The sequence below is a fragment of the Hypanus sabinus genome, chromosome 27 (assembly GCF_030144855.1).
Source record: "Hypanus sabinus isolate sHypSab1 chromosome 27, sHypSab1.hap1, whole genome shotgun sequence".
In the NCBI taxonomy this organism is placed as follows: domain Eukaryota; kingdom Metazoa; phylum Chordata; class Chondrichthyes; order Myliobatiformes; family Dasyatidae; genus Hypanus; species Hypanus sabinus.
In genome coordinates this window covers 8,352,780-8,377,244 of record NC_082732.1, presented here as the reverse complement: position 1 = coordinate 8,377,244, position 24,465 = coordinate 8,352,780, and the positions used below count along the sequence as shown (strand labels likewise).

Here is a 24,465-nt window from a genome sequence, read left to right as displayed (position 1 = left end):
TCCAAGATAAGTAAATTGATTATGGACTACTTTAAAAGGGAGATCACGAAATGTTAATTCTTGTGCTTCTTTACTAATTGGGAAAAGTTCACTCTTATGTAAATTAAGTTTATAGCCAGAGATCTGGCTAAACTGGTCAAGAAGTGAAAACATTGGAGGTAAGGATGTAGACGGATTTGAGAGAAAGAGTAATAAGTCATCAGCATAAAGGGAAACTTTATGCTCAACATTCCCTCTCCAAATCCCGGTCAATTCAGGACAATTTCGAAATGCTATTGCCAAAGGTTCTATAGCCAAATCAAAGAGAAAGGGACTTAAGGGGCATCCCTGATGGGTGCCACGTTTGAGATTATATACCTGGGATTTCTGAAAATTAGTTAAAACAGAAGCAGTAGGGCACAGGTACAGCAATTTGATCCAAGAGATGAAACTTTGACTGAGGTCAAATTTTTCTAAGACTGCTAAAAGGTAGTTCCACTCTATACGATCAAATGCTTTCTCCGCATCGAGGGAAATAACACATTCAGGAATCCCAGTTGGGGGTGAATATAAAATATTAAATAAACGCCGAATGTTAAAAAAAGGGAGACGGTTTTTAATGAAACCTGATTGGTCATCAGAGATAATAGAGGGAATAACGGTTTCTAATCTATGAGCCAAAACTTTAGCTAAGATCTTTACATCAACATTGAGCAAAGAAATCGGCCTATACGAGGAACACTCTGTTGGGTCTTTACCCTTTTTTAATAGGAGAATAATAGATGCCTCATTAAAAGAGGGTGGCACTTTGCTGTAATTAAACGAGTCAGATAATACTGAAAGTAACTGAGGAGAAAGAAGTGAAGAGAATGATTTATAAAATTCTACAGGGAACCCATCAGGTCCAGGAGATTTCCCTGAGGACAGTGCAGAAATTGCAAAAGATATTTCTTCTGATGATATAGGTGCATTAAGTTTGGCTTTAAAATCAGGTGAAAGTGAAGGAATATTCAGATTATTTAAAAATTGATCAGCAGAGATATTGTCATTCAAAGATTCAGAGGAATAAAGCCGAGAATAAGAATTTTTAAATGCATCATTAATTTCCAAACGATCTGATGTAAAGTCTCCGTTCTCCTTCCGGATCATTGTAATATGTTGTTTGGCTTTGGAACGCCTCAACTGATTGGCTAGGAATTTACCAGACTTATCCCCATGAATGTAAAAGCGACTCTTGCTTTCGAGAAGTTGGCGTTCGACAGGTTGAGTAGACAGAAGATTAAATTTAGTTTGGAGTTCTACACGCTTCTTGTATAGTTCAGGGTTCTTAGTTTGAGCATACAGTTGATCCAATTCTTTAATCTGGTTAATGAGGTCTATTCGGTCTGCACAGGATCTTCTGTTGAGATTTGCTGTGTAAGAGATTATTTGACCCCCTCAGATATGCTTTCATGGCATCCCAGACAATCTGGGATGACACTTCAGGTGATGTATTAGTGTTAAAATAAAAGGTTATCTGATCCGTAATAAATTTTAGAAAATCATCATCCGATAATAAAGTTGAATCAAACCGCCAGTGTTTATTCCTCTGAGGGAGACCAGGAAAGTTTAAAGAGAGAGTAATTGGGGCATGGTCAGAAATCAATATACTCTGATACTCACAAGAGTAGGCAAATGGAATAAGTTGGTTATCGAGTAAGAAGTAGTCAATTCTAGTGAAGGTATAGTGAAGGTCTCTCTCAGTAGGTTGAAGGAAACGCCATATATCAGAGATACCAAAATTAGAGAGAAACGACTGGATAGCTAAGGCAGATTTAGTAGGTGATCTGGTAACAGAGGACGATCGATCCAGATTCGGATCTAACCAGCAGTTGAAATCACCACCCAGTATAAGAGAGTATGAGTTTAAGTCTGGTAGTGAGGAAAAAAAACGTTCAAAAAAATTAACATAATCAAAGTTGGGGGCATACAGGTTTGCTAATACAACTTTAGTGTTATATAGTTTACCAGAAACAGTAATAAAACAGCCATTTGTATCAGATATTTTATTATGGAGTTCAAACGGAATATTTGAGTTAATAAGAATGGAGACTCCCCTAGCTTTAGCGGCAAAGGATGAATGAAAATGCTGACCCGCCCACTTTGACAGAAGCCGGGAGTTATCAAAACAACTAATATGAGTTTCTTGAAGGAAAGCAATGTCAGCTTTGAGTTGTTTAATATGTGAGAATACCTTCCTCCTTTTAACAGGGTGATTCAATCCCTTTACATTCCAGCTCACGAATTTAAGTGCACTAGCCATTATCAATTACTAATGCATAAAAGGCAGCAGGCATATAAAAAGTCAAGCAATACAATAGCAGTCTGGGAGCAGAAATATAAACATAGATTCGTAAAATCAAAGCATAACCATGTCCTGAGCAATAAAGAAAAACAATAAATACAGTGAATGATGTTGGAACTGGAAAACCCATCCCACCCACACAACCCAAAACTAGACGGCTACCAAAAAAAGCAGCTAGCTCTACCAAAAAATTTAACCCAAATATAACTTCCAGATCTGTGTCATTAACAGCAGTTCCATATAAATATTATAGAAAATAGTAACTAGTTTATGCACTAGAAAACATAACTACAAATTGGAACATCTTCTGTAGAAATATAAAACTTAATACAGAGAAAATCTGAAGAAAACCAAAAGTAACCTACCCGCGAAAAATTATGGAAGAATAAAGGAAGAAAAAGGGGGGGAAAAAGGAAGGAAAAAGGGAGGAAGGGGAAAATTATAGATTCAGGAAGAGTACTTATCAGCCATTTACAGAGAGGGAAAAAAAAGTCAAAAATTTTTTAAAAAGTGGAAAAAAAATAAATTAAAAAAATATAATAAAAAGATAATCAGCAGTTAAACTGTGAACTAACAAACAGGGAGGCCTTCAATAAAGACTTCAAACCTCCAAAACAAGTTAGAGTCAATTGTAGAACTCTATAGATACAGTTACACAAGAATAAGATAGATTACACAAGTACTATTTAATGTCCATAGGGAAACATTTTACACAGAATGTCTATTTAAAAAAAAGACACACCAAATCCAGGGAGAGATTGTCAACAGCCTTTAGAGTTTCAGTAAATAATGATTGAGTGATTCAAGTGAAGTCTGAGTCCGGAAAAAGTAATTTTACTACGAAAAGTACTTATCCACCATTTTAGGAGGTCTGATCGGGTTCTGAAGATGGCTGGATAGCCGGAAGACTTGCAACAAATGTCTCAGCCTCCTTCACTGACTTAAACCACTTATATTTTTCAGTACTAAGCGTGATTCATAAAACGGCAGGATTGCGAAGCGAGGGTCTAAAACCACGATCAAAAAGCACTTTCATTACGCCTTTAAACTCAGTGCGCATCTTTAAGATCTGAGGTGCAAAATCCTTCACAAAGCGAATGGCTGTGTTTTGGAAAGTAAAAGTACCTCTGCGATGTGCCTCCATAATCAGACGGTGTTTTACCTGGTATTGATGGAAGCACAAAATTACCAGTCGCGGGCGGGAGCCCAAAATTCTGGGGGGAATGTAGACCCTGTGTGCCCTTTCGAGCTCAGGCGGGTTTGGAAGCAAATCTTTCCCGAATATCTCACAGAGAAACTCAGCGAAATACTTCACGGTTGATCCCTGTTCGGTGGCCTTTGGCAACCCAAGAATTCGGAGGTTACAGCGTCTGCTCCGATTTTCGAAATCCACCATTTTGGAAAGGAGTTTATTATTTTTTTCTTCTAGGCTGGAACAGAGAGTCTCCAAGTATCGAACACGACTTTCTAAATCTTCAGAAGTCGAATCGATACAAGATAACTGTTCAGCATGTTCGTCCACTCTATCGTTGATCCGATCCAATTTGGCTTCCAGCTATTTGAAAGCGGTTCTAAATTCCTTTAAAATATCATCACGGTGCTGTTCCAACGCAGCGAGGGTCTCAGAAGACAGAGCGGCAACTTCCTTTCTCCCGGTTTTAGAACTCTTGTTAGACATTGTAAGGTAGATGTATTCACAGGCAAGTGAAAGAAACCAAATAAAGTTCCTAACTAAGGTTTAAAAGATGGAGGCATTTAGTGCAAAGATAGCGAAAATAATGGAACAAAAGTTCGAAGCAGCTAAGCGGTCGCCATCTTCCTGCAAGTCCAAGTTATTTTCTTAAAAAATAAGAACAGAAAATACTGAAAACATTCAACAATTTTAACAGCATCAGTGAGGAGAGAAATATTTTTAGGTCAAAAAGCCTTCGTAAAAGCTGGGAATGGCTATCAACCTGAAACATTTTTCACAGATGTTATCTAACCTGTTGAGAGTTCCTAGTATTATTTTTATTTGTACTTATTTTGGAATTTCAGAATCTTTAGAATTTTGACTTACAGTTGAGCAATACAGCCCTAGAATTTGCATCTTATGCTCACTGCAAATCTATGATGAAAATCACTGAGACAAGAGATTCTGTAGATGCTGGAAATCCAGAGTAACAAACAGAAATGCTGGCAGTATCGACAGAGAGGAATAAATGATCTATGTTTCAGGTCAAAATCCTTCATCAGCACCAAAGTGACTTGGTGGTCCTGACAAAGGGGCTCAGTCTACGTCCACACTACACTGGATAAATCCTTTTTGTTATTACCCTTCATCCACACTAAAATGGTGTTTTCGTCCCCCGAAACCGGAGATTTTCAGAAACGCTCTCCAGGGTGTGTAACTTAGAAGACACCTCTTGGCTGGAGCAGTGTGGACGGGGTAACCAGAGAAATCTAAAAATTCTGTCGTGACTTGCTGGAACAGATGGTGATGACAGCGCGTTATTTCATTGTTTTCTTGAATGCAACCTAACAATTTCAGAACAGTCGGCAACGAGACTGAAGCCAGAAGAGTTAGAAATGTACTCACTAAATACTTTGACCCAGAACTTACTAAATAAATAAGTATACTCACTCTGCCCTGTTTTCTGTCCTTGCTTGTATGAAGGTGATTTACCTATTTATGCAAGTACTTCTCTAACAATAGATGTATTACAGCCTAATGTAACATTGTATGGAAATACAAGATAATACTTATGCAGACATGGTTTATACATTTAACAAGGGGCTTTATTAATGCAACAGAGTTCATCAGTTTTTAAATGTTCGTCATCAGCCGGGTCATACTGTCCATGAACTTTCTGTCGGTGGCCTCCATACACTCCAGTATTTGTTTTTTTAGTTTTAAGTCCTGCACAAGAGCCAACAGCTGTCTAGTCTATAACTGGACAAACACACACCACTCTTTCATGGCGAGATTCAACACCAAACATGTCACTTGTTTTCCGTAGATGTGTCCTGCGCATGCGCAGTATGAGGAGATCCACCGAAATACCCGTTTCAATGTGGACAGAGATATTTTCAAAAACGCTTAGTGTGGACGCCTATCGTTTTTACGCAAAACTGACGTTTTCAAAATTATCCGGTCTAGTGTGGACGTAGCCTCAGTCTGAAATGTTGACTGTTGGTTCCTCTCCATCGATACTGTCTTGCTTGCTGAGTTCCTCTAGCATTTTGTATGTTAATATAAATCACTACTTGCTCTGGCTTGATCTGCTAAGTCAACATGCTTGCAAGCTGATCTTCAGAATATAAGAAGCTGTAGTCTTTTCAGTCCTAGGAACATACTTTGCTGTTCAAGACCATGGCTGTTCCTCCACCTCCGTAACATTTTATTGTCTTATCCCAGTTTCCCTGATTCCTTTAATATCCAGAAATCTATTCATCTCTACTTTAAAGGCTGAGATTAACACAATTAAAGGCTGAGCTTCCACTCTCCTCTGAGGAAGGATTCCTTAGATTCACCATCCTCTGAGTGAAGTTTTATCTGCGTGTGACAGAACATTTAATACTTTCAGTTATGTTTCTAGTAACCTAACATCGTAAAACATACATTTGCTTGTATCTGATTAGGATTGTTGTTTTTGCAAGTTCTACAATATAAAGACATCATTAATATGTACTTCAATATTAAAATAACTGACAAACATGGCTTGATAGCCATGATTATCCAAACTTTTGTTTAGTTTTAGGAGGCTTATTAGAACTGCTGATTGATCTTCACACCTCCAGTTTGCTTATGATTGTACCATTGGATCATACTCAATATGTATGAACCAAATTTATAATTTGTTGCCATATCTGTCAACAGGGGACAAAAACACAGCTGGAATACTGATATCTCATATTGACATTGAAATTTATTTATCACTCAATACACCTCTAAGCATATCATCACCAGTACTTTACAGTTGCTATTACGCAAACTCTCATTTATGTTCGCAGTCATCACTTTCACATGCCTATTTGGTGTGTTCAGTCTTGCAGGGACTAAATTATTTGTATATTATGGTTATGCATGGAAAAACGGTGATTTTTGCTTTGCTTAAGGCACATTGGTTAACGGAAGCTTTGCTTTCAGTGTTGAGGCTTTTCAGTAGACTTGTATTTACTCAACCCCACTTATCCTCACATATGGAACCCTCAGTTATGGAACAGTGGGAGAATCTTCTTGGCGTTATTTGGGTTGTTTGTTTGCACTCTTTGTGCCTTAGATGTCATTTTAATCTTCATAATCCTAGGTTGCCTCAGATGCTTTCCAAATGAAAATATGATGACTTATATGATAATCAGTCACCAAAATTATAAGTAAGTTATCTTTGTCTGTTTGTATTTTCTTTGTTATTCATAGATTTTAACTGAACTGGAACATAGTGGAGTCGGCCGAAACAAAGAACAAAGTGCCCGAATGTTAGGCCACCTGGTTTCAAATGCTCCTCGCCTTATCCGGCCATATATGGAACCTATTCTCAAGGTGTGTGAGAACAAAAGTAGTTTCCTTCAATGGTTATTAGTATTAGAAAGTAAAACTACCATTCATGCAAACGTATTTCTACATTTTGGGTAGAAAATGCTGTATATTTACTCTAAAAGACTTCATATTTATTCTCAGGCTTTGATCTTAAAATTGAAGGATCATGATCCGAACCCTGGAGTTATTGTTAGTGTCCTAGCTACAATTGGAGAACTGGCCCAGGTAAAGTTATTATGATTATTTCTCTGTAAAAGGGGTTGTGGCATTTATAGATCAAATATTTAAGTGCAAAATGTGTAACCCAATGCTGTTAGAACTCATTTGAATTCAATAGACCATGTTAAGGAGAACTATAGTAATTGTGACACATCTTTATTTAAGAAGGGCAGCATGGATAAGTCAGGTAACTACACAGCTGGTGACCCTTATGACAAAGTGGTGGAGTTTATGCTGGAAAGACAGGAACTATGTGGATAGTTGCCCCACACGAAATGGTTTTGTGTGGGGCAAAATTCTGTCTTACGATTTTTGAAGAGGAAATGAAAGAGATTGATGACAGCAGTGTGGTAGATGCAGTCTCATTGGACTTAGTAAGACATTTGACAAGGATATGTATAGTGGGCTGGACCACAAAGTTTAGTATCGTAAAATCCAAGGTGAGCTGATTAATTGGATCCAAAATTAGTTTGGCAGAGAGGGAGGGCTTTTTCTGATTGGAAGTCTTGGCAGTAGGATACACAGAGATCAGTACTTATTCAAAGGTCAAAGTAAAGGTATTATCAAAGTGCATAAATATCACTATTTGCAATTCTGAATTTGTTTTCTTGCAAGTATACTCAATAAATCCAAAACACAAAAGAATTAGTGAAACTTCGCACCCAACAGGACGGACAAACAATCGCTGTGCAAAAGACAGCAAACTGCCAATACAAAAAAAGAAGAAGTAATAATAATAAATCAGCAACAAATATTAAAAACATGAGATGAAGAGTCCTTGAATATGAGTTTGGTTCACGAGCCTGATGGCTGAAGGGTTATAAATGTTCCTGAACCTAGTGGTGTGGGTCCTGAGGCTCTGTGCCTTTTTCCTGATTGCAGCAGTGAGAAGAAAGCATGACCTGGGTGGTGGGGTCCTTGATGGACGCTGCTTTCCTGTGACAGCCCGTATAGAGTGCTCAGTGATGGGTAAGGCTTTACCATTGATGTACTGGGCCTTATTCACTACTTTTTGTGGACTTTCCTGTACAAGGGCATTGGTGTTTCCCATTCCAGGCTGTCATGCAACCAGTCAATATACTCTCCACCACACCTGTAGAAATTTGTCAAGGTTTTAGATGTCATGCTGAATTTTCACAAACGTCTAGGGAAGTAGAGGCACTGCCATGCTGTCTTTGTCAGTGCACTAATGTGCTAGGCTCAGGACAGATCCTTTGAAATTACAACACCAAGGAATTTCCTATTTTTGATATAAACTACTGACTTAGATGTAAATGTAGGAAGTATAAGCATTAAGTATATGGCTGCCAAAATTTGTTGGTGTTGTGAGTAGTGAGATAGCTTGTGTATAACATATAGATTAGAAGTAAAATTCGGCTGAGCAAAGGCACTTAGAATTTAGTCTCAACAAGTTCAAGGTCATGCATTTTTAAAGTTAAGATGGGCACCATAAATGGTAGACCACAAAGAAATGGAGGATCTTGTCTAAGTTCACAGTTTCCTGAAAGTAGTAACACAGCTTGGGAACGCAAACACAAGGAAATCTGCAGATGCTGGAAAGCAACACGCCCGAAACATCGCCAGTGCTTCTTCCTATAGACGCTGCCTGGCCTGCTGCGATCCACCAGCATTTTTGTGTGTTACACAGTTTGAGAATGCGATTTAGGGTGCTTTCGTTCAGGGGTCAAGGCAATGTTATACAACATTGGTTAAGCTATACTGTATGTGGTTCTCATTGCCACACTATATGAAGGATGTGATTGCTCTGAAAAGAATGCAGAGGAGGTTGCCAAGACTGAATCAGATTTATTATCACTGTCATGTGATGTGAAATTTGTTAACTTTGCAGCAGCAGTTCAATGCAATTCATAATCTAGCAGAGATAGAAAATAATAATAATAATAAATAAATCAATCAATTTCAGTAGTTAATTATGTTAAGGGATGGGGTAGAAAGAAAAGTGCTTTTCACTTCTCATCATTCTGTCCATTGGATGAATGCACTTTGATTATTATGCACTTGCCATTTGGGTTGTTACTATCTATTTTATACAGCTTCCATATAATTAAATCTTGTTTCTGCATCTTCTGTTCTAAAGTAATGAAAGGCAGCTTGTCAAATTCTTCCTGTAAGCTAATGTTTTCCATTCCTGAGAACCTCTAAATGTCTGTAATATCTTTTGTGCATTCTCTTCCTTCCTTGAACTGTGGAGATAAAAACCTGACATAGCAATTGAATATGGCCTAGCTTATATTTTGTGCAGTTTCAGCATAATCGTCTTGTTCTTATTGGGTATTAAAGTAATGTAATTGATATTAAATCAGAAAAAGCACAAGGTGAAAGAAATGGGCTTAATGTTCAAATTTAGAATTATTGTTGTCAAAGTCATTAAAATACAAGGTATAAATACCATGAAAATTACCCTTTTGCAGAAGCAGCATTGTACATTACAAAACGAGGAAACATAAACTTAAATTATGTGTCTCAGGTCAATGGGACTTTATGTATGAAGATTACTACCATGACACAGAAACCTGTCCTTATTTATTATGCCTCTGTCCTGTTGCCTTCTGACATCTATAAACATGTTCTGCCACTTCTGTTTTTCCACAGTACCATGCCACCTTGTTCATATTGCCTTTCCCAAATAGTTTTAAGGATGGAATTTTGTCATTTTTCTTTCTATCTGACCAGGCCATATTGCATTGATATCTTACTGTGGTCTTTAGTTTTCTCCTTCATTGTCATCTATACTGCTGATAGCTCACTCATTTACAGACTTTCTAATCAGCCACCTTAAGTTGATTCTATTAATATAGACCATTATCAGCAAAAGACTCTGAACAAATCCCATAGGTTTCAGCTCTGTGGTCAAAAACTGTATGTATTTCCTGCTGTTGCACTAGTTCTGAATCCACTCTGCCATTCTCCCTTGGGCTTTTACTTTTCTGGCTTGTTGGCCATCCAGATTTTTTTTCATCTGTAGTTCTGCACTTAGGATTTTATGTCTGATCCTAGGGTTTAGACTCTAAACCCAGTTTGACCAAGATCTGAAACCCCATTGATTTCAAAAGGCAAATGAGATTAGTGTAGATGGGCACAAAGACATGGATGTGGAGAGCTGACCAGCCTCTTTCTGTGCTATTCCATTGTTATGACAATGACTAATTATTTCACTTGTTAATGTTAATTAGCAGCTTTTATTCAAAGCTACAGAAAGTAAAGGAGTAATGGATGTTTTTGTATCTAGAAAGCAATTCCATCCTTTTTAAAAGAGGTCCCTTTTTTGTATGTTGATTTAGACAAATGTAGGGAGCATGATTTAAAAAAAAGCTTTCAGATAATGGAAATGTAGGGGATGTAGTTGAACAGGGTAACTTTATACTGCTGGAGGATGCAGTTGAAATAATAGAAAACTAGCTGCACAGGTAGAGACCAAGTGCCCACTGTGTCTGTGTCAAGTGACAACTACCAGCTACCGGGTTGGTGGCCCTGCAGGACGTGGCTCTTTAAGTACACAACAAAGTGTTTTTAAAGTATGATAAAGATGTCTGCTTCTGTCAGCCTTTTTAAATAAATCCCAGATCACAACCACCCTCTGGCTGAAAAACCCTTTCCTCATCTGGGCTTAGAGTTGTGTTTCTTCTGGGACAGAGGGGGTGTGGGAGAAGTAATTGGGACGTATTTGTTAATTTAGAGATGAGGAGTCATGGAACACCACAGCACAGAAACTCTTCCAGTCCATTAATTGACCGTCCCCTCGATTTGCATCCAAATCTGTTATTATTGTCTATTATTTATTGTTATGCCTGCACTGTTTTTGTGCACTTTATGCAGTCCTGGGTAGGTCTGTAGTCTAGTGTAGTTTCTTTTTTTTGTGTTGTTTTCACATAGTTCAGTGTAGTTTTTGTACTGTTTCATGTAACACATGGTCCTGAAAAACGGTGTCTCGTCTTTACTGTGTACTGTACCAGCAGTTATGGTCGAAATGACAATAAAAGTGACTTGACTTGACTTGAAAACGTGGACCAGCGCAACCCTCCCATCCATGTAATATCCAAATTTCTCTTAAGTATTAAAATAGAATCCAGATCCAACTGCTTCTGCTGGCAGCTCATTCCACACGCTCACTGTCCTCTGAGTGAAGAAGTCCCTCTTCATGTTCCTCATAAGTATTTCACCTTTCACCCATAACCCATGACCTCTAGTTCTAGTCTCACCCAATCTCAGTGAAAAAAGCCTGTTTGCATTTGCCTTATCTATACCCCTCATAATTTTCCCAAATTTCTCCTCATTCTCCTACACTCTAGGAATAAACTCCTAACGTATTCACCCTTATCCTATACTTAACATCCTCAATTCCTGGTAATAGCATTGTAAATTTGGTTCACACTCTTTCAATCTTATTGACATCTTTGCTGTAGATGGGTGACCAAAAATGTACACAGCACTCCACATTGGGTCTCACCAATGTCTTATACAACTTCAACATGTGGTGATACCCTTACTCCTGTACTCAATACTTTGAAGGCCAATGTGCCAAAAGCTTTATTTATGACTTTACCTATGTGTGACACTACTTTCTAGAGATTTGTATTCCCAAATCCTTCTGTTCCACCACACCGAGTGCCCTACCAGTCACTGTGTTGGTCCTACTGTGGTTTGACTGCCCAAGGTGCAAGACCTCACACTTGTCTGCATTAAATTTCATCTGCTATTTACTAGCCCAATTTTCCAATGGTGTCAGACTCCTTTGCAAATTTTGATAGCTTTTCTTGCTGTCCACTATGCCTCCAGTTTTGGTGTCATCTGCAAATTTGCTCATCCAGATAATTGATATAGATGACAAGCAAGAAGGGACCCAGCACAGATCCCTGTGGCAGTCCAATAGACACGGGCCTCTAGTCAGAGGCGCAACCATCTCCTCGCACTCTTTTGGCTTCTCCCATGAAGCCAATGTCTAATCCAATTTTTTATCTCATCTTGAATGCTGAATGACTGAAACTGCTTGACCAACCTCCCAAGCGGGCCTTTGTTCTTGAAGGGCCTTGCTGTAGTTGGGTAGAGTAACATGTTTCTTTAAGTAGAATGTCAAAAAGCAGAGGGCATGGATTTAACATAATTGGAAGAAGGATTAGAAGGGGGGCAATAGACATTTCAAAGCTCTGTCTGTACTGACTGACACCATTGTACAAGGCCATTTTGGTGGCAGAGCAGTCAGTGCTGCTGCCTCTTAGCTCCAGGGTTGCAGGTGCAGTCCTAACCTTTAGCATCCACACAAACTTTACAAGTTTTTTCTCCATGACCTATTGGGCTGCTTCTGAATGCTTAGATTTCCTCCCAAAAAAGCTTGCTGGTAGGTTAATTGTTCACTGTTTATTCATTGCTTCATTTAATTTAATGGCTGCAGAACCAGTATGGACTCAGTGTGTCATTATAAATAGATGATCCTGAAAATGTTTGACAGCCGACATAGCTGGGTTTCAGGATTTTGCCAGCTATCAAAGCTGAAAAGGGTATTTCATTGAGATAGCTTTCTCATTGTGCCACAGGAAGCATTGCAACTGGTGTGAGCACTGCTGCAGTCAGAGAAATGGTGAAACTGTGAGGTTGGCCCCCTATCTAGTTATAAGGAGATCTGGCCAGCAGTTCCCAGTGGAAGTAAAGGGATAGTTTAAGCTTGCTCAGTGAGGTTTTGCAAACTTCTCATGATGGCACAGCATATTTATCATCCAGCTTATTTCTTTACTGTTTATTACTGGCAAATAGGTTGCATTTGATATTTGATATTAAATAAGTCAAAGACTTTTAGCTAATACCCTTGTTATTGCAAAATGTGTTGCTATAATTATTGAAAGTAGTTTGCTGTGTTTTATTTTAATTTTGTTTGCAAACCAATATCTTGAATATAAAATAAAGACTTGCCAGTTTAAAATGGGACATTATAATTACAAGTAATAGAAATTTGTACCCAGTTGATACCCTTTATTCTGAAAATGCTAAAGTTATTGATATGTATTGTTGAAGGTGAGCGGGCTGGAGATGAGAAAGTGGATGGATGAATTATTTCCTATCATCATGGACATGCTTCAAGATTCTTCATCACTTGCAAAAAGACAGGTAAGTAGCTTCCAGTTTTCCTAGTTTATGTTGTGTATGTTCTAACAGTCTCCTTAGAGGATTTAGAAATTTGCAAACTATTTATTTTGTTTTTTATATGTAGGATGATGTATGCATCTGCCTACATATAAGAAAGTTTCTTGCTAAACTGATAGGAATCTCATAAATGTTGTTACTTGAATCTGGTATTTAGTATTTCAAGTGCTGAAATAATTTTTCCATTGTGAAGTGGTAGTAAGATTATTTTATAATTGCAGCAAATACTGTAAGCTTGGCCAAAGTCATCTTTATTTAATTTATATTTAATTGGCTATGAAGTCTCATCTATGTATATCGGACTTAGTATTATGTAGCACAGTGCAGGACCTTCTGCCCACAATATTGTGCCAACTGTTTAACCTGCTCTGTAATCAGTCTAACCCCTCCCTCTCATATAGCCCTCCATTTCATTTCAACCATGTACTTATCTAAGGGGCCCTTAAATGTCCCAATATTATCTGCATTTACTACCACTCTGGCAGTTCATTCCATGTACCTATTGCTCTGTGTATATAAAAAAGCACACACTTCTTACACTTCTTACACTTCTTCCCCCCTATACTTTCCTCCAATAATTTAAAAATTATGCTCTCTAGTATTAGTTATTTGTGCCCTGAGAAAAAAAATTCTGGCTGTCCACCTGATATATTCCTATAAATTTTGTATACCTCTTTATCAAGTCACCTCTCATTCTTCTTCGTTCTGAACAGAAAATCCCTAGCTCGCTCAATTTCTCAACCTCTCCTCAAAATAAATGCTTTCTAATCCAGGGAGCATTCTGGTAAATCTTCTCTGCACCCTTTCTGCATCCTTCATATAATGAGGTATCCAGTATTGAACACAATATTCCAAATGCATTCTAAGCAGATTTACATATGCTGCAACATTATCTTGTTGCTCTTGCACTCAGTCCCTCAACTAATGAAGGTCGACACACTATATGGCTTCTTACAGCTTCTCTTATCAACTTGTGTGGTAACTTCAATGTGGACATGAACCTCAGTTCCTCCACCCTGCTCAGAATCCTGCCATTAATCTTGCGTTCTCACTTCAAGTTTGACCTTCCAAAGTGTATGACTTAACATTGAACTCTCTCTGCCACTACCAGCATTGCATCCTATCAATGTCCTGTTGTAGCCGACAACAACCAGAAACCTCCAAGCTTGGTATCATCTGCAGTCTTACTAACCAACCTTGCACTTCATTTATAAAGATCACAACGAAAAGGGGTCCCAGAACAGATCCATGAGGAACCCTACTGGTGTTACCAACCTCCAGACGGAATACACTCCATCGACTACCATCCTCTGCCTTCTGTGGGCAAGCCAATTCCTCCAAGTTTTCCTGCATTCCATGTCTTCTGACCATGTGAATGAGCCCACCATGGGGAAATTTGCCAAACACCTTACTAAAATCCAGATATACCACAGCCATCACTCTATGCTCATCAATTTGATTAGATACATCCTGATATATGGTAGCTAATAATGCATACACTCTGTGTTATTCAACTGATTATATATAAATATAGCATACATTTAAACTACTGTAATTGTGTATTAAATACAGTAAGAACACATTAAGCTTGAATGAATTTTATCAAACTTTTTTTATACAGTGGTACTGTATGCTGTTCTGACTATTGAAGTGAAACAGGTTGCTTGAAAGGGTTCTCAAATGAACATGACTGAGTACTTTAAGAGGACCACAGCCTTGTAGGGATTGAAGGCTTGCATATCTCAATGACCTAGAGAGCTATGTTGGCTGGAGTCAAGGCTTAATGCTTTACCTCTTGGTAGGACAGATCTAAGGGACATAGAAGGGTCAGACTAAGAATGCTCCACTGGTCCTCCAAGCTCAGGGCTAACAACCCTGACTGGCAAAACAAAACTGTTGTGGAAACAGCAATCCTTCTACATCTGAGTGCAACAATGTTCCTGAGTCTCCACCTGGGACTTGCATGGATGACAGTAGTGAAAACTAAGAAGATACTGACACGATGAGGAAAGCTCTGAAGCCACCAGAGATGGAGGACCTTCATTGCCACCCTCAACACTAGTGGTGTAATGGGCAGTAGAGAGAATATTTTAATTTGCAAAAATAATGTACACCCTCTACTTGTTATATGCAGGGGATACGTTCCTCGCAGTTGGCGCATAATGTGAATAATTATTTAAATGGAGAAAACAGGGATGCGTTCTGGAGGGCTTCCTAAGTATGTTTTATCTGTAATTTATTCACATTTTCATACCAATACGACACAAAGACTTCCACAAGGCAGCATTCGTATTATATTTCATCAATTTAAGGTAATATTCAATGTAATAAATCATAGAAAGTTAATATATTAGGGTATGTTAACTAGGGTTAATGTACAGTACTCACCAACAGTGGCAGGTGTGTTGGCTCTGGGAGATGAGTGGTTGTTGTGGTGTCGGGCAACTTTACATGGATGAGGTGGATGGTTGTGTGTCGTCAGGACCATCAAAGGGGTTGAAGGAAGACTCACAGAATTCTCAGTAATGCCAGCAGCAGGAGATGACACTGGTTTGAAGAAAGTGGTGAGGGTTGTTTGTTTGGCAGCATTTTGTTTTTCAGCATAAATTTGCTTGAAGTGAAGAAGGCTTGACTGCAGGAACGACTGAAATGCTGACTCCGTTCTAAAGTTGGGTCCGTGCCCATCGCCATTTGTGCCAAGTGTTCAGCAGCCTTAAAAAAAATTCTGCCAGTTGCTTCACCTGCAATCCTTTACCTGCAACTTGGCACTTTCCTCTTCATCATTATCACCATCAGTCTGAGTTAAATGCAGAAGGTCATCCACACTTAATTCTTCATCATGAGAGTCCAGGAGCTCTACCACGTCAGCAGTCTCGAGATCTGAGAATCCTGCCCCACCGATTTTACAGCTCAGGGCCATGCAATCCTGGACAGCTGCAGTGAAGGCAGGAAACCCCTTGAGGGTGTGGATGCACTCCACCCAAATTGATTTCCACACTCCATTGAGAGTGGAATACCTGACCTCTTTCCAGGTTTCATGTTGTTGATGGCATGTCTGATGTTGAAAGACTTACACCATTCCCTCACCTGCGGTAAACTCCCGGGATTTTCGAAATCGTCCGTTGCTTGCAGCATCTGAGAGATAGTTTGCCGTAAAAAAAAATACACCTTAGTTGAGTAGTTGAATCAGCGATGTTGTGTTAGGTGGTAGGAAATGCACTGTTATGTTAGGATGAATGCTGTCCAAATGTTTAGGATGGACTGGCACATTGTCAATCAACAAAAGAACTTTAAAGGCAAGATTCTGTTCTCGGCAGTAGCGTTCAGCCTCAACAGCAATATGATTAGCAAACCAATCTTCAAAGATTTGACCAGTGACCCATGTTTTCTTGTTAGCTGCTCAGTGGACAGGAAACATATTCTTACTCAAACCCTTCAGAGCCTGAGCGTTTAGTGACTACGAGAGGTTTCATCTTACAGTCTCCTTCAGCATTGGAACACATAAGCAAAGTATATCTATCCTTAGTGTTAAAGCGGTTCTCTGCCGCTTGGCTGATGGCCCAGGACTTGACTTTGGACACTTAGGAGGCATAGTAAAATATTCCAAGCATGAAGTCACTGCACCGTAGGTAAAAACAACAAAAGCTTAAGAGCGCAAGATCGCACGTCCACACGTTGCCAAAACCAATGCAACACTGGCGGGAGTGAGGTGTGTGCATGTGACTTGTATTGGCGGGAAAGCAGTGTTCCTTGCATAACTGAGCTTTGGATAAGGAGAAGTTGGTAGAAATAGGTTCCTCACGTAACTGAATCCGCATTGCCTGATGCATTTAATGAGGATAGGGTGTACTGTGCAACAGGTTGATGTGTTTTATATTATCCTTGATAATGATAATAGGGCATTTTCTGTACCGTTACAGTTTTTTTTCTTCTACTCAAGGTATTTTCAATTGAAGAATCAATGGAAAATTTTGGAAATGATTCTTTTCAATTCTAACTTTAAGATGTGTAAAGTTAGTCTGTAAAACTTCACTGAATTTGCCAATACAATCTGTATGGAGAGGAGGGGAGAGTCATGCTGTTTTATTATTCTGTGGCTCAGACTCTGTAGCTAAGATCCTGTAATATGAAACAGCAAACATTTTGGATTCTAACATAATCTCTTGATACTGACAAATGAAATGTTAATAATCTATGGCTTCAGGTTCCCTGCAGTGTTGTTTCTTCCTATTGTTTTGAGATCATCCAGTTGATTGTTTTGGTACCCTGAATTTAATTACCAGTACTTGTTCCTACTTGCTGTGCTATAGGCTCATGACGGTTCGAGACGTTGATGGAATGTTAGACTTCATTTTCTTCCTCTTATCTGCACCAGAGCCTTCTTGGGCATTGTATGAGATGGTTCATTGCTATCATCATGTGTTTAAAAGAAGTAGTCTTGATTCTCTGGGGCTTAAGAAGGCACAGTGACATTTTGGAAATACTGATTATTAAGATTGGAAGGTTGAAAATCAGAGAAAACCTTCTCTAATGCCTGGGTTGAAAACAATAACTGTAGCAATCGTTGGCAGACTGCCAGAGCCTAGTTTTTTTTTAATTAATGCTGCCCCGGACTGAAATTTCTAATTGCAGCAGAAATGCTGTTTCTGAGTTATTCTGCCCCTTTTTAGCAATTGTTCTTTCTAATTAGTTTTGATGTCAACAATTGTAATACTGCGGGTGTATGGTCTTAACATATTGAGTGATCTTTCTTTTTGTATGTATTTTTTGACTTGTGGACTAAAATCAATATATGAGTATCTGGAAAGATAGAATCGTTACTCAGGGACAGCCTGTAATGACATCACCATGCTTCAGCAAAGCAAACTCTACATTTTTGTAGTCTGGCTGATCAAGTGAAGTTGAAAATGGATCGTTCTGTTTTAATGGGGTGAATCTAAATGGCTGAACTCTTACTTTTATGGTCCACTATGTGGATATGTCTTTAATTGACATTGTTGCCTCTCTTCCTGTTGCACATTGATGGAGAGATCTGCCTGGCTTGCTTGTATTCAGCAAGGCCCTTGGATTTTTGGCAGCCTGATGACTAACTGTTTGTGATGTCTGGTTGGCCGGCCAATCAAGTTGACAGGTGGCAAGGATCTCTTCGCAGCTCTACTATCACCAAAATGAGCCTTAGCTGCCGGACTGCTACAGTTCAAAAGCCTACTTTAAAAAATATATAAAATAATGACATTTTATAAGTCAATTAAATTTCTAAAGCAGCGTGTGTTTTTTTTAAATAGTCATAATTACTGAATTTTTACAATGAAAGATTAATGGATGAATGGCAATACTACTTGCAAGACTTGTGCTTTTGACCAAATTAATTTCTCCTTTCCCATTTGCTGTTGTCATTATGCCTTTCTAATTGGCTCCATGCTGGTGTCCTTCCGGCAAATGGAATTCCCTTTCTTCCTTTGGTTCATCTTTCTTGGTGTTCACCAACCCCCCCCCCCCCCACCCCCCTTGGTGAGAATAGAGATTTTCGAACTTGAATAGGAGAAGCACCAGATCTAAGTACAATTATTCCAAATGTTGGTCTACCCAATGTTTTGTATTGTGCTATTGATTGTGGTTTTGATCAAACTTTTAAAATTTATAAACGAGGAAATATTAGAATTTCGGTAAGTTTGGAGATAGTTGGCCATTGTTTTACATATCTGAAATATTTACTTTTAAAGTAATTTGAAATGGTTCAGATTTTTCCCTCAGTTTTGTCTAGCTATTCAAATGCTGTGAATAACAGAAGAGTTTTTACAGTACTGCCCTCTTTATTAAGTTGTAACATGAGCACCAGGGAAAAATGAAAAGGTAGCTGTCTCGACATCATGCATCTAACAGCCTATTCAGGATGAGCAGTGATGGAATTCTTTCATTCCATTCTCTTTTTTATAAGTCTTCTTGTATTACAATAACTTTTTGCCTTTCCTGCTCTGAACTGGCAAACTATAAAGCCCACAATCAACTTTTTACTGAGATTCAGCAGAACACTAGATCTTGTGGCATTGAATATTTCCAAATATGTAGACGGGAGATAAGGATTATTTTAATTTTGGGTTTTAATAGGGAAAAAAAAAGTTCTAAGTGTCCTTGCAGCATGTATTTGCAAGTCTATACAGTAGAGGCCTATAATAGAATATATCATCTGCAGATGTATTGCATCACCTTGGGGATCTTGCTACCACAACGCAGTCATAAACTGGATCTGTGATATAGTGCCATGAACTCATTGCCTCAATTGGCTTTCTTTTGGTGGAAATGTAATTTTTTTGCCAACATTTCACTAAGTTACGCAGTTAATAATGTCAGTAAATAGTCAATTTGTGCTCTTTTATGTATGATTTTTGAGTGCCACAGAATGCTTCCTTTAGTTTTTGAATAATATTTGGGGACAGGTTTTTCTATATAGTTGAACCCTAAAGAATGAATGTATATGACTCTCAGTTTTTGTTCACTATATCTAGGTTAATTATGGAGACCACCCTAATATATATGAAGAAAGTTAGCACATCTGATAAAGAAACTATCCCTCATCTTTTGCTTGCAACCAGCTCTTTTCACTACATTCTCTTTCTCCTTTTCACTTTCTCTACCTGCATTCTTTCTTTTTCACTCTTGTCGCTTCCCCGCATCTCTGTCTCCTTCTCTCCCTTCGCCACCTTGCTCCTGTCGCATTCTCTTGTTTAGAAATGCAGCGTAGCTTCTTTACCGAGCAGAAAATATGTATTATGTATCAAAAATCTGTATTGGGAGTTAGAATTAACCTCTGCTATTTCTTTATGAATTGGACAGGTGGCACTGTGGACCTTGGGACAGCAAGTTGCCTGCACTGGCTATGTGGTGGAGCCTTATAGGAAGTACCCATCTCTTCTTGAAGTGCTGCTAAACTTCTTGAAGACTGAGCAGAACCAGGGTATTCGGAGAGAGGTAAAGGATAAGCATGTAATAGTAATAATGATCTAAGTGTTTTCTATCAGAAGAAAGTAGTAGAATCTGAGATGTTAATAAATGTTTTGTTTTAAGGTTATTTTAAATTTCAGAGAGAGCAACCTTAGACTGGATTTATCTCCCAAGTACTTTTTTCACTCCTTTTCAAAGTTTGTATATGTTTCTCCCCATTCCTCCAGATTTTGGAACTAATATCAATGAAAATGGTGATGATCTTGTTAAGTTCCATGTCTTTGTACCTCTGTCTCCCCCAATTCTCATACCATAATCATTGCAGATTGGTAATAATAAAATAAAATTCTGCACTATACATGCCACATATTTTGGGAGAAAATCTTAGCTCAGTGTACAATACAAGCAATGTTGTTGATTCATTTCAGAAATCTATGAAAATCACAGTAAAATATTGTGCTTACATATGAAGTCTGGTTACTTGAGTAACATAATTTTTGATAACCAATGCTTTACTGGCTAAAATAATGGGCTAAAGCCCGTAGCTAGTGAAAACAATGAATTTCTATATCTGTGTACTTGCAATAAATGTTTGTAGCACATAAAACACCTTTGTTAATGTTTTTGACATGTATCACTTGTTAGATCTAAGCTGAACCCTGTATATCAAACAAATACATGATTCCTGGCATCTCAAATGTAGATTTGTAGACCATCTTTTCGATGTTTTACATGAGCCATGTAGGGCAAGACCAGGAAATACCCTCATGTAGAGCTAATTAAAATCTGCTCATGGAAGATGGTGCAGTATTTCATGCATCAATTAACGTAATTCATAGTTGTAATCTTGAATTTAAAATTTAGGTAATCATATCAATGGCAAATCTATGACATTGAATGTTTACAAAGATGTATCATCATACTTCCTTTCCAAAAGCAGATGCTCTGGAATAGTCCATGAATTAGCTTCCTTATTACTGTGCCACAGTATGAAGATGTTAGGGCTATCAAGCAAAGCAATCTGTTTAGTTCTTTTTTACCCCCTTCCCGCTTCCCTATACCCCAGAAAACTATTATCCCTTGTGTGCTTTTTAATTTTGTTTTTTTGTCACTTGCCTACACTAATAAGTAATTTAGAGTAGTTAAGTAACTTACTACCATACCTCTGGTATGTGGGAGGAAACATTCTCTCCATAATAATAACTTAATTATAGATCACTTTTCATACAAATAATGTAGTTCAAAGTGCTTTACAAAGGGATAAGGTGCAAATGTAAAAATAAGAGACAAAAAGATGTTAGTTAAAAGCAAGATTAAATTAATAGGTTTTGACCATTTGTTTAGAAGTGTCAACTGAGTCTACAGCCCTTGTAGTTATGACTATCATGGAGAATATACAGAAACCATGCAGAGATGGCATCCAAATTTGGGTCTTTGATGGCCTAATACTACACCAGATATGAGGCTGAACTATGAGGTTCCTGGTTGAGGAACCAGTGTGAGGAATTGCACTTCGGGAGGTCAAATGTAAAAGGGAAGTATACAGTTAATGACAGTACTCTTAACAATATTGATGTTTTGGGAGATTTCAGGGTCCTGAAGGGGGCAAGGCAAGTAGAAAAGTGGTAAGGAAGACATTTGGCTTGCTCACCTTTATTGCTTAGGGCAGAGGAGTATTGAAGTCAGGAAATCATGATACAAATGTGTAAGCAACACCCACAAAATGCTGGTGGAACACAACAGGCCAGGCAGCATCTATAGGGAGAAGCCCTGTCGACGTTTGGGGCCAAGACCCTTCGTCAGGACAAAGGGTCCTGATGAAGGGTCTTGGCCTGAAACGTCGACAATGCTTCTCCCTATAGATGCTGCCTGGCCTACTGTGTTCCACCAGCATTTTATGTGTGTTGCTTGAATTTTCAGCATCTGCAGATTTCATTGTGTATGCAAATATGTAAACTTTGATTGGCTGCATTTAGAATATTGCATATAGCTTTGCTTGCTCCTTTACAAGAAGGATACCTCTTGGATCAGAGAGTAGGAGTTATAAGGAGAGGTTGGAAAAACTTGGCCTATTTTCGCTGGACATCAGAGGCTGAGGTTATATAATTATGACAGACATAAATAAGGTAGACAGCCAGAATCTTTTTTCCTTTGGCAGAAGAGTCAATTACTGGAGGACATTGCTATCAGGTGAGAGGGGGAAGTCTAAATGAGAAGAGAGAGGTGCCTGCAATGGGCTGCCAACAGTAGTGGTGGAACTAGATATGATATTTAAAAGTCTTTTAGGTAGACAAATGAATTGGCATGACTTGGAGGAATATTGATCATATGTAGGCAGAAAGGATTAGTTTAATGTGGCATCATTTTTGATGCAGTTAGTATTGGCTGAAGGGCCTGTTCCTGCTTGATGTTCTTAATTTTTTGATCTCAACCAGCAGCAGGAAATCGAGGGTTTAAGAAGGGGGTGGGGGGGAAGGTGGTGTAGCAACAACAATCTCACAATTTCAGCAGAAAAAAAGAGCTAATTATCAGCTACAGGAAGAAACTGGAAGTCCATGAGCCAGTCCTTATTAGGGGATTGGAGGTGGAAAAGGGTCAGTAGCTTTAAATTTCATATCAGAGGATTAACATATTAGCATTAACATATCAAAGGACCAGTCCTGGGACCTGCATGCAGGTGCCATCAGGAAGAAAGCATGACAGCACCACTTACTTTCTTAGAAGTTTGCATAGATTTGGCATGACATCAAAAACTTGAAGATGCACATTGGAAAGTATCCTAACTGGCTCCATCACAGCCTGGTATGGAAACACCAATGCCCAGGAACAGAAAAATCTATTAAGAATTAGTGGATATAGCCTAGTCCATCACGGGCAAAGCCCTCCCCACCATTGAGCAGATTTACATTAAATGGTGCTATGAGAAATTAGCATTCATCATCAAGGACCCATACCATGCAGACCATGCTTTCTTATCACTACTGCCATCAGGTAGGAGGTATAAGAGCCTTAGGTTTCACCACACTTAATTCAGGAACTGTTATTATTCTATGACCATCAAGCTCCTCAACCAGTGTGGATAACTTCGTTCAACTCTGAACTGAAAATGCAACCTGCAGACTCACTTTCAAAAGCTCCTTATAACTCATTCCTTATAATTTATGTGTACAATTTGACCCTTGCACATTGGTTGTTTGTCAGTCTTTGTTTTATGTATAGTTTTTCATAAATCCTATTGTGTTTATTTTCCTGTAACTGTCTGGAAGTAAATGAATCTCAAGGTAGTATATGGTAACATAAATACTTTGATAACAAATATGCTTTGACTTTGACAACAGTCACGGCTCTCAGTTATCCAATTATTCCATGTTGAAAAATGCATATGGGTGCACTCCTAATGGGAACATGATTGGTTTTGTCCCCTGGCTCAGTACCTTGCCAGCAATCTTAGCTTAAATTTAGATGTTTTTAGTGAATTCTTAAACAGATGTTAGAAGACTAGATCCTGTAGGATCATACTCCAGCACCAGACATTACTTGCCTGTTTTCTTTTTCTTATTATTTCATAGGATCATGACTATTGTATTATTATGCAACCCTTTCTCTCTCTAATAAAAATAAGTATTCTTTATCAATGCATATATATGACAAAGATTGGCAGCAGACCAGACAAGCCTCATGCTTATGCTTACCTGAATCCTTGGCTGTTTGCCATTGTGTACACAACTCTAACATTTATGCTGTTTGCTGAGGTAGAATCTATGCCATTGGCCTGCTGAAGAAGGGCTAACTTAGCACAGAGTTGAAATTACTTCTATGGTTTTCATAGCTTATGTACAGAGGCATGCAAATGTTTGGGCACCCCGGTCAAAATTTCTGTTACTATGAATAGCTAAGCGAGTAAAAGATGACCTGATTTCCAAAAGACATAAAGTTAAAGATGACACATGTATATAATATTTTAAGCAAGATTACTTTTTTTTATTTCCATCTTTTACCGTTTCAAAATAATAAAAAAGGAAAAGGGCCCAAAGTAAAAGTTTGGGCACCCTGCATGGTCAGTACTTAGTAACACCCCCTTTGGCAAGTATCACAGCTTTCTGTAGCCAGCTAAGAGTCTTTCAATTCTTGTTTGGGGGATTTTCACCCATTCTTCCTTGCAAAAGGCATCTAGTTCTTTGAGATTCTTGGTCCGTCTTACATGCACTGCTCTTTTGAGGTCTATCCACAGATTTTCGATGAAGCTTAGGTCAGGGGACTGTGAGGGCCTTGGCAAAACCTTCAGCTTGCGCCTCTTGAGGTAGTC

At 38.5% G+C, this 24,465-nt stretch overlaps 1 protein-coding gene across 4 annotated transcripts in view; it reads left to right on the top strand.

Moving 5' to 3' along the window:
• Window positions 1-24,465, top strand: part of mtor (mechanistic target of rapamycin kinase) — a 342,240-nt gene that overhangs the window by 70,909 nt on the left and 246,866 nt on the right. For all 4 annotated transcript variants that reach the window (XM_059951708.1, XM_059951709.1, XM_059951711.1 and 1 more), the window contains 4 exons: window positions 6,723-6,845; window positions 6,984-7,067; window positions 13,089-13,181; window positions 20,052-20,186. In XM_059951708.1, coding sequence (XP_059807691.1) covers window positions 6,723-6,845; window positions 6,984-7,067; window positions 13,089-13,181; window positions 20,052-20,186 — 435 coding nt within the window. The remainder of the gene's footprint in view (window positions 1-6,722; window positions 6,846-6,983; window positions 7,068-13,088; window positions 13,182-20,051; window positions 20,187-24,465) is intronic.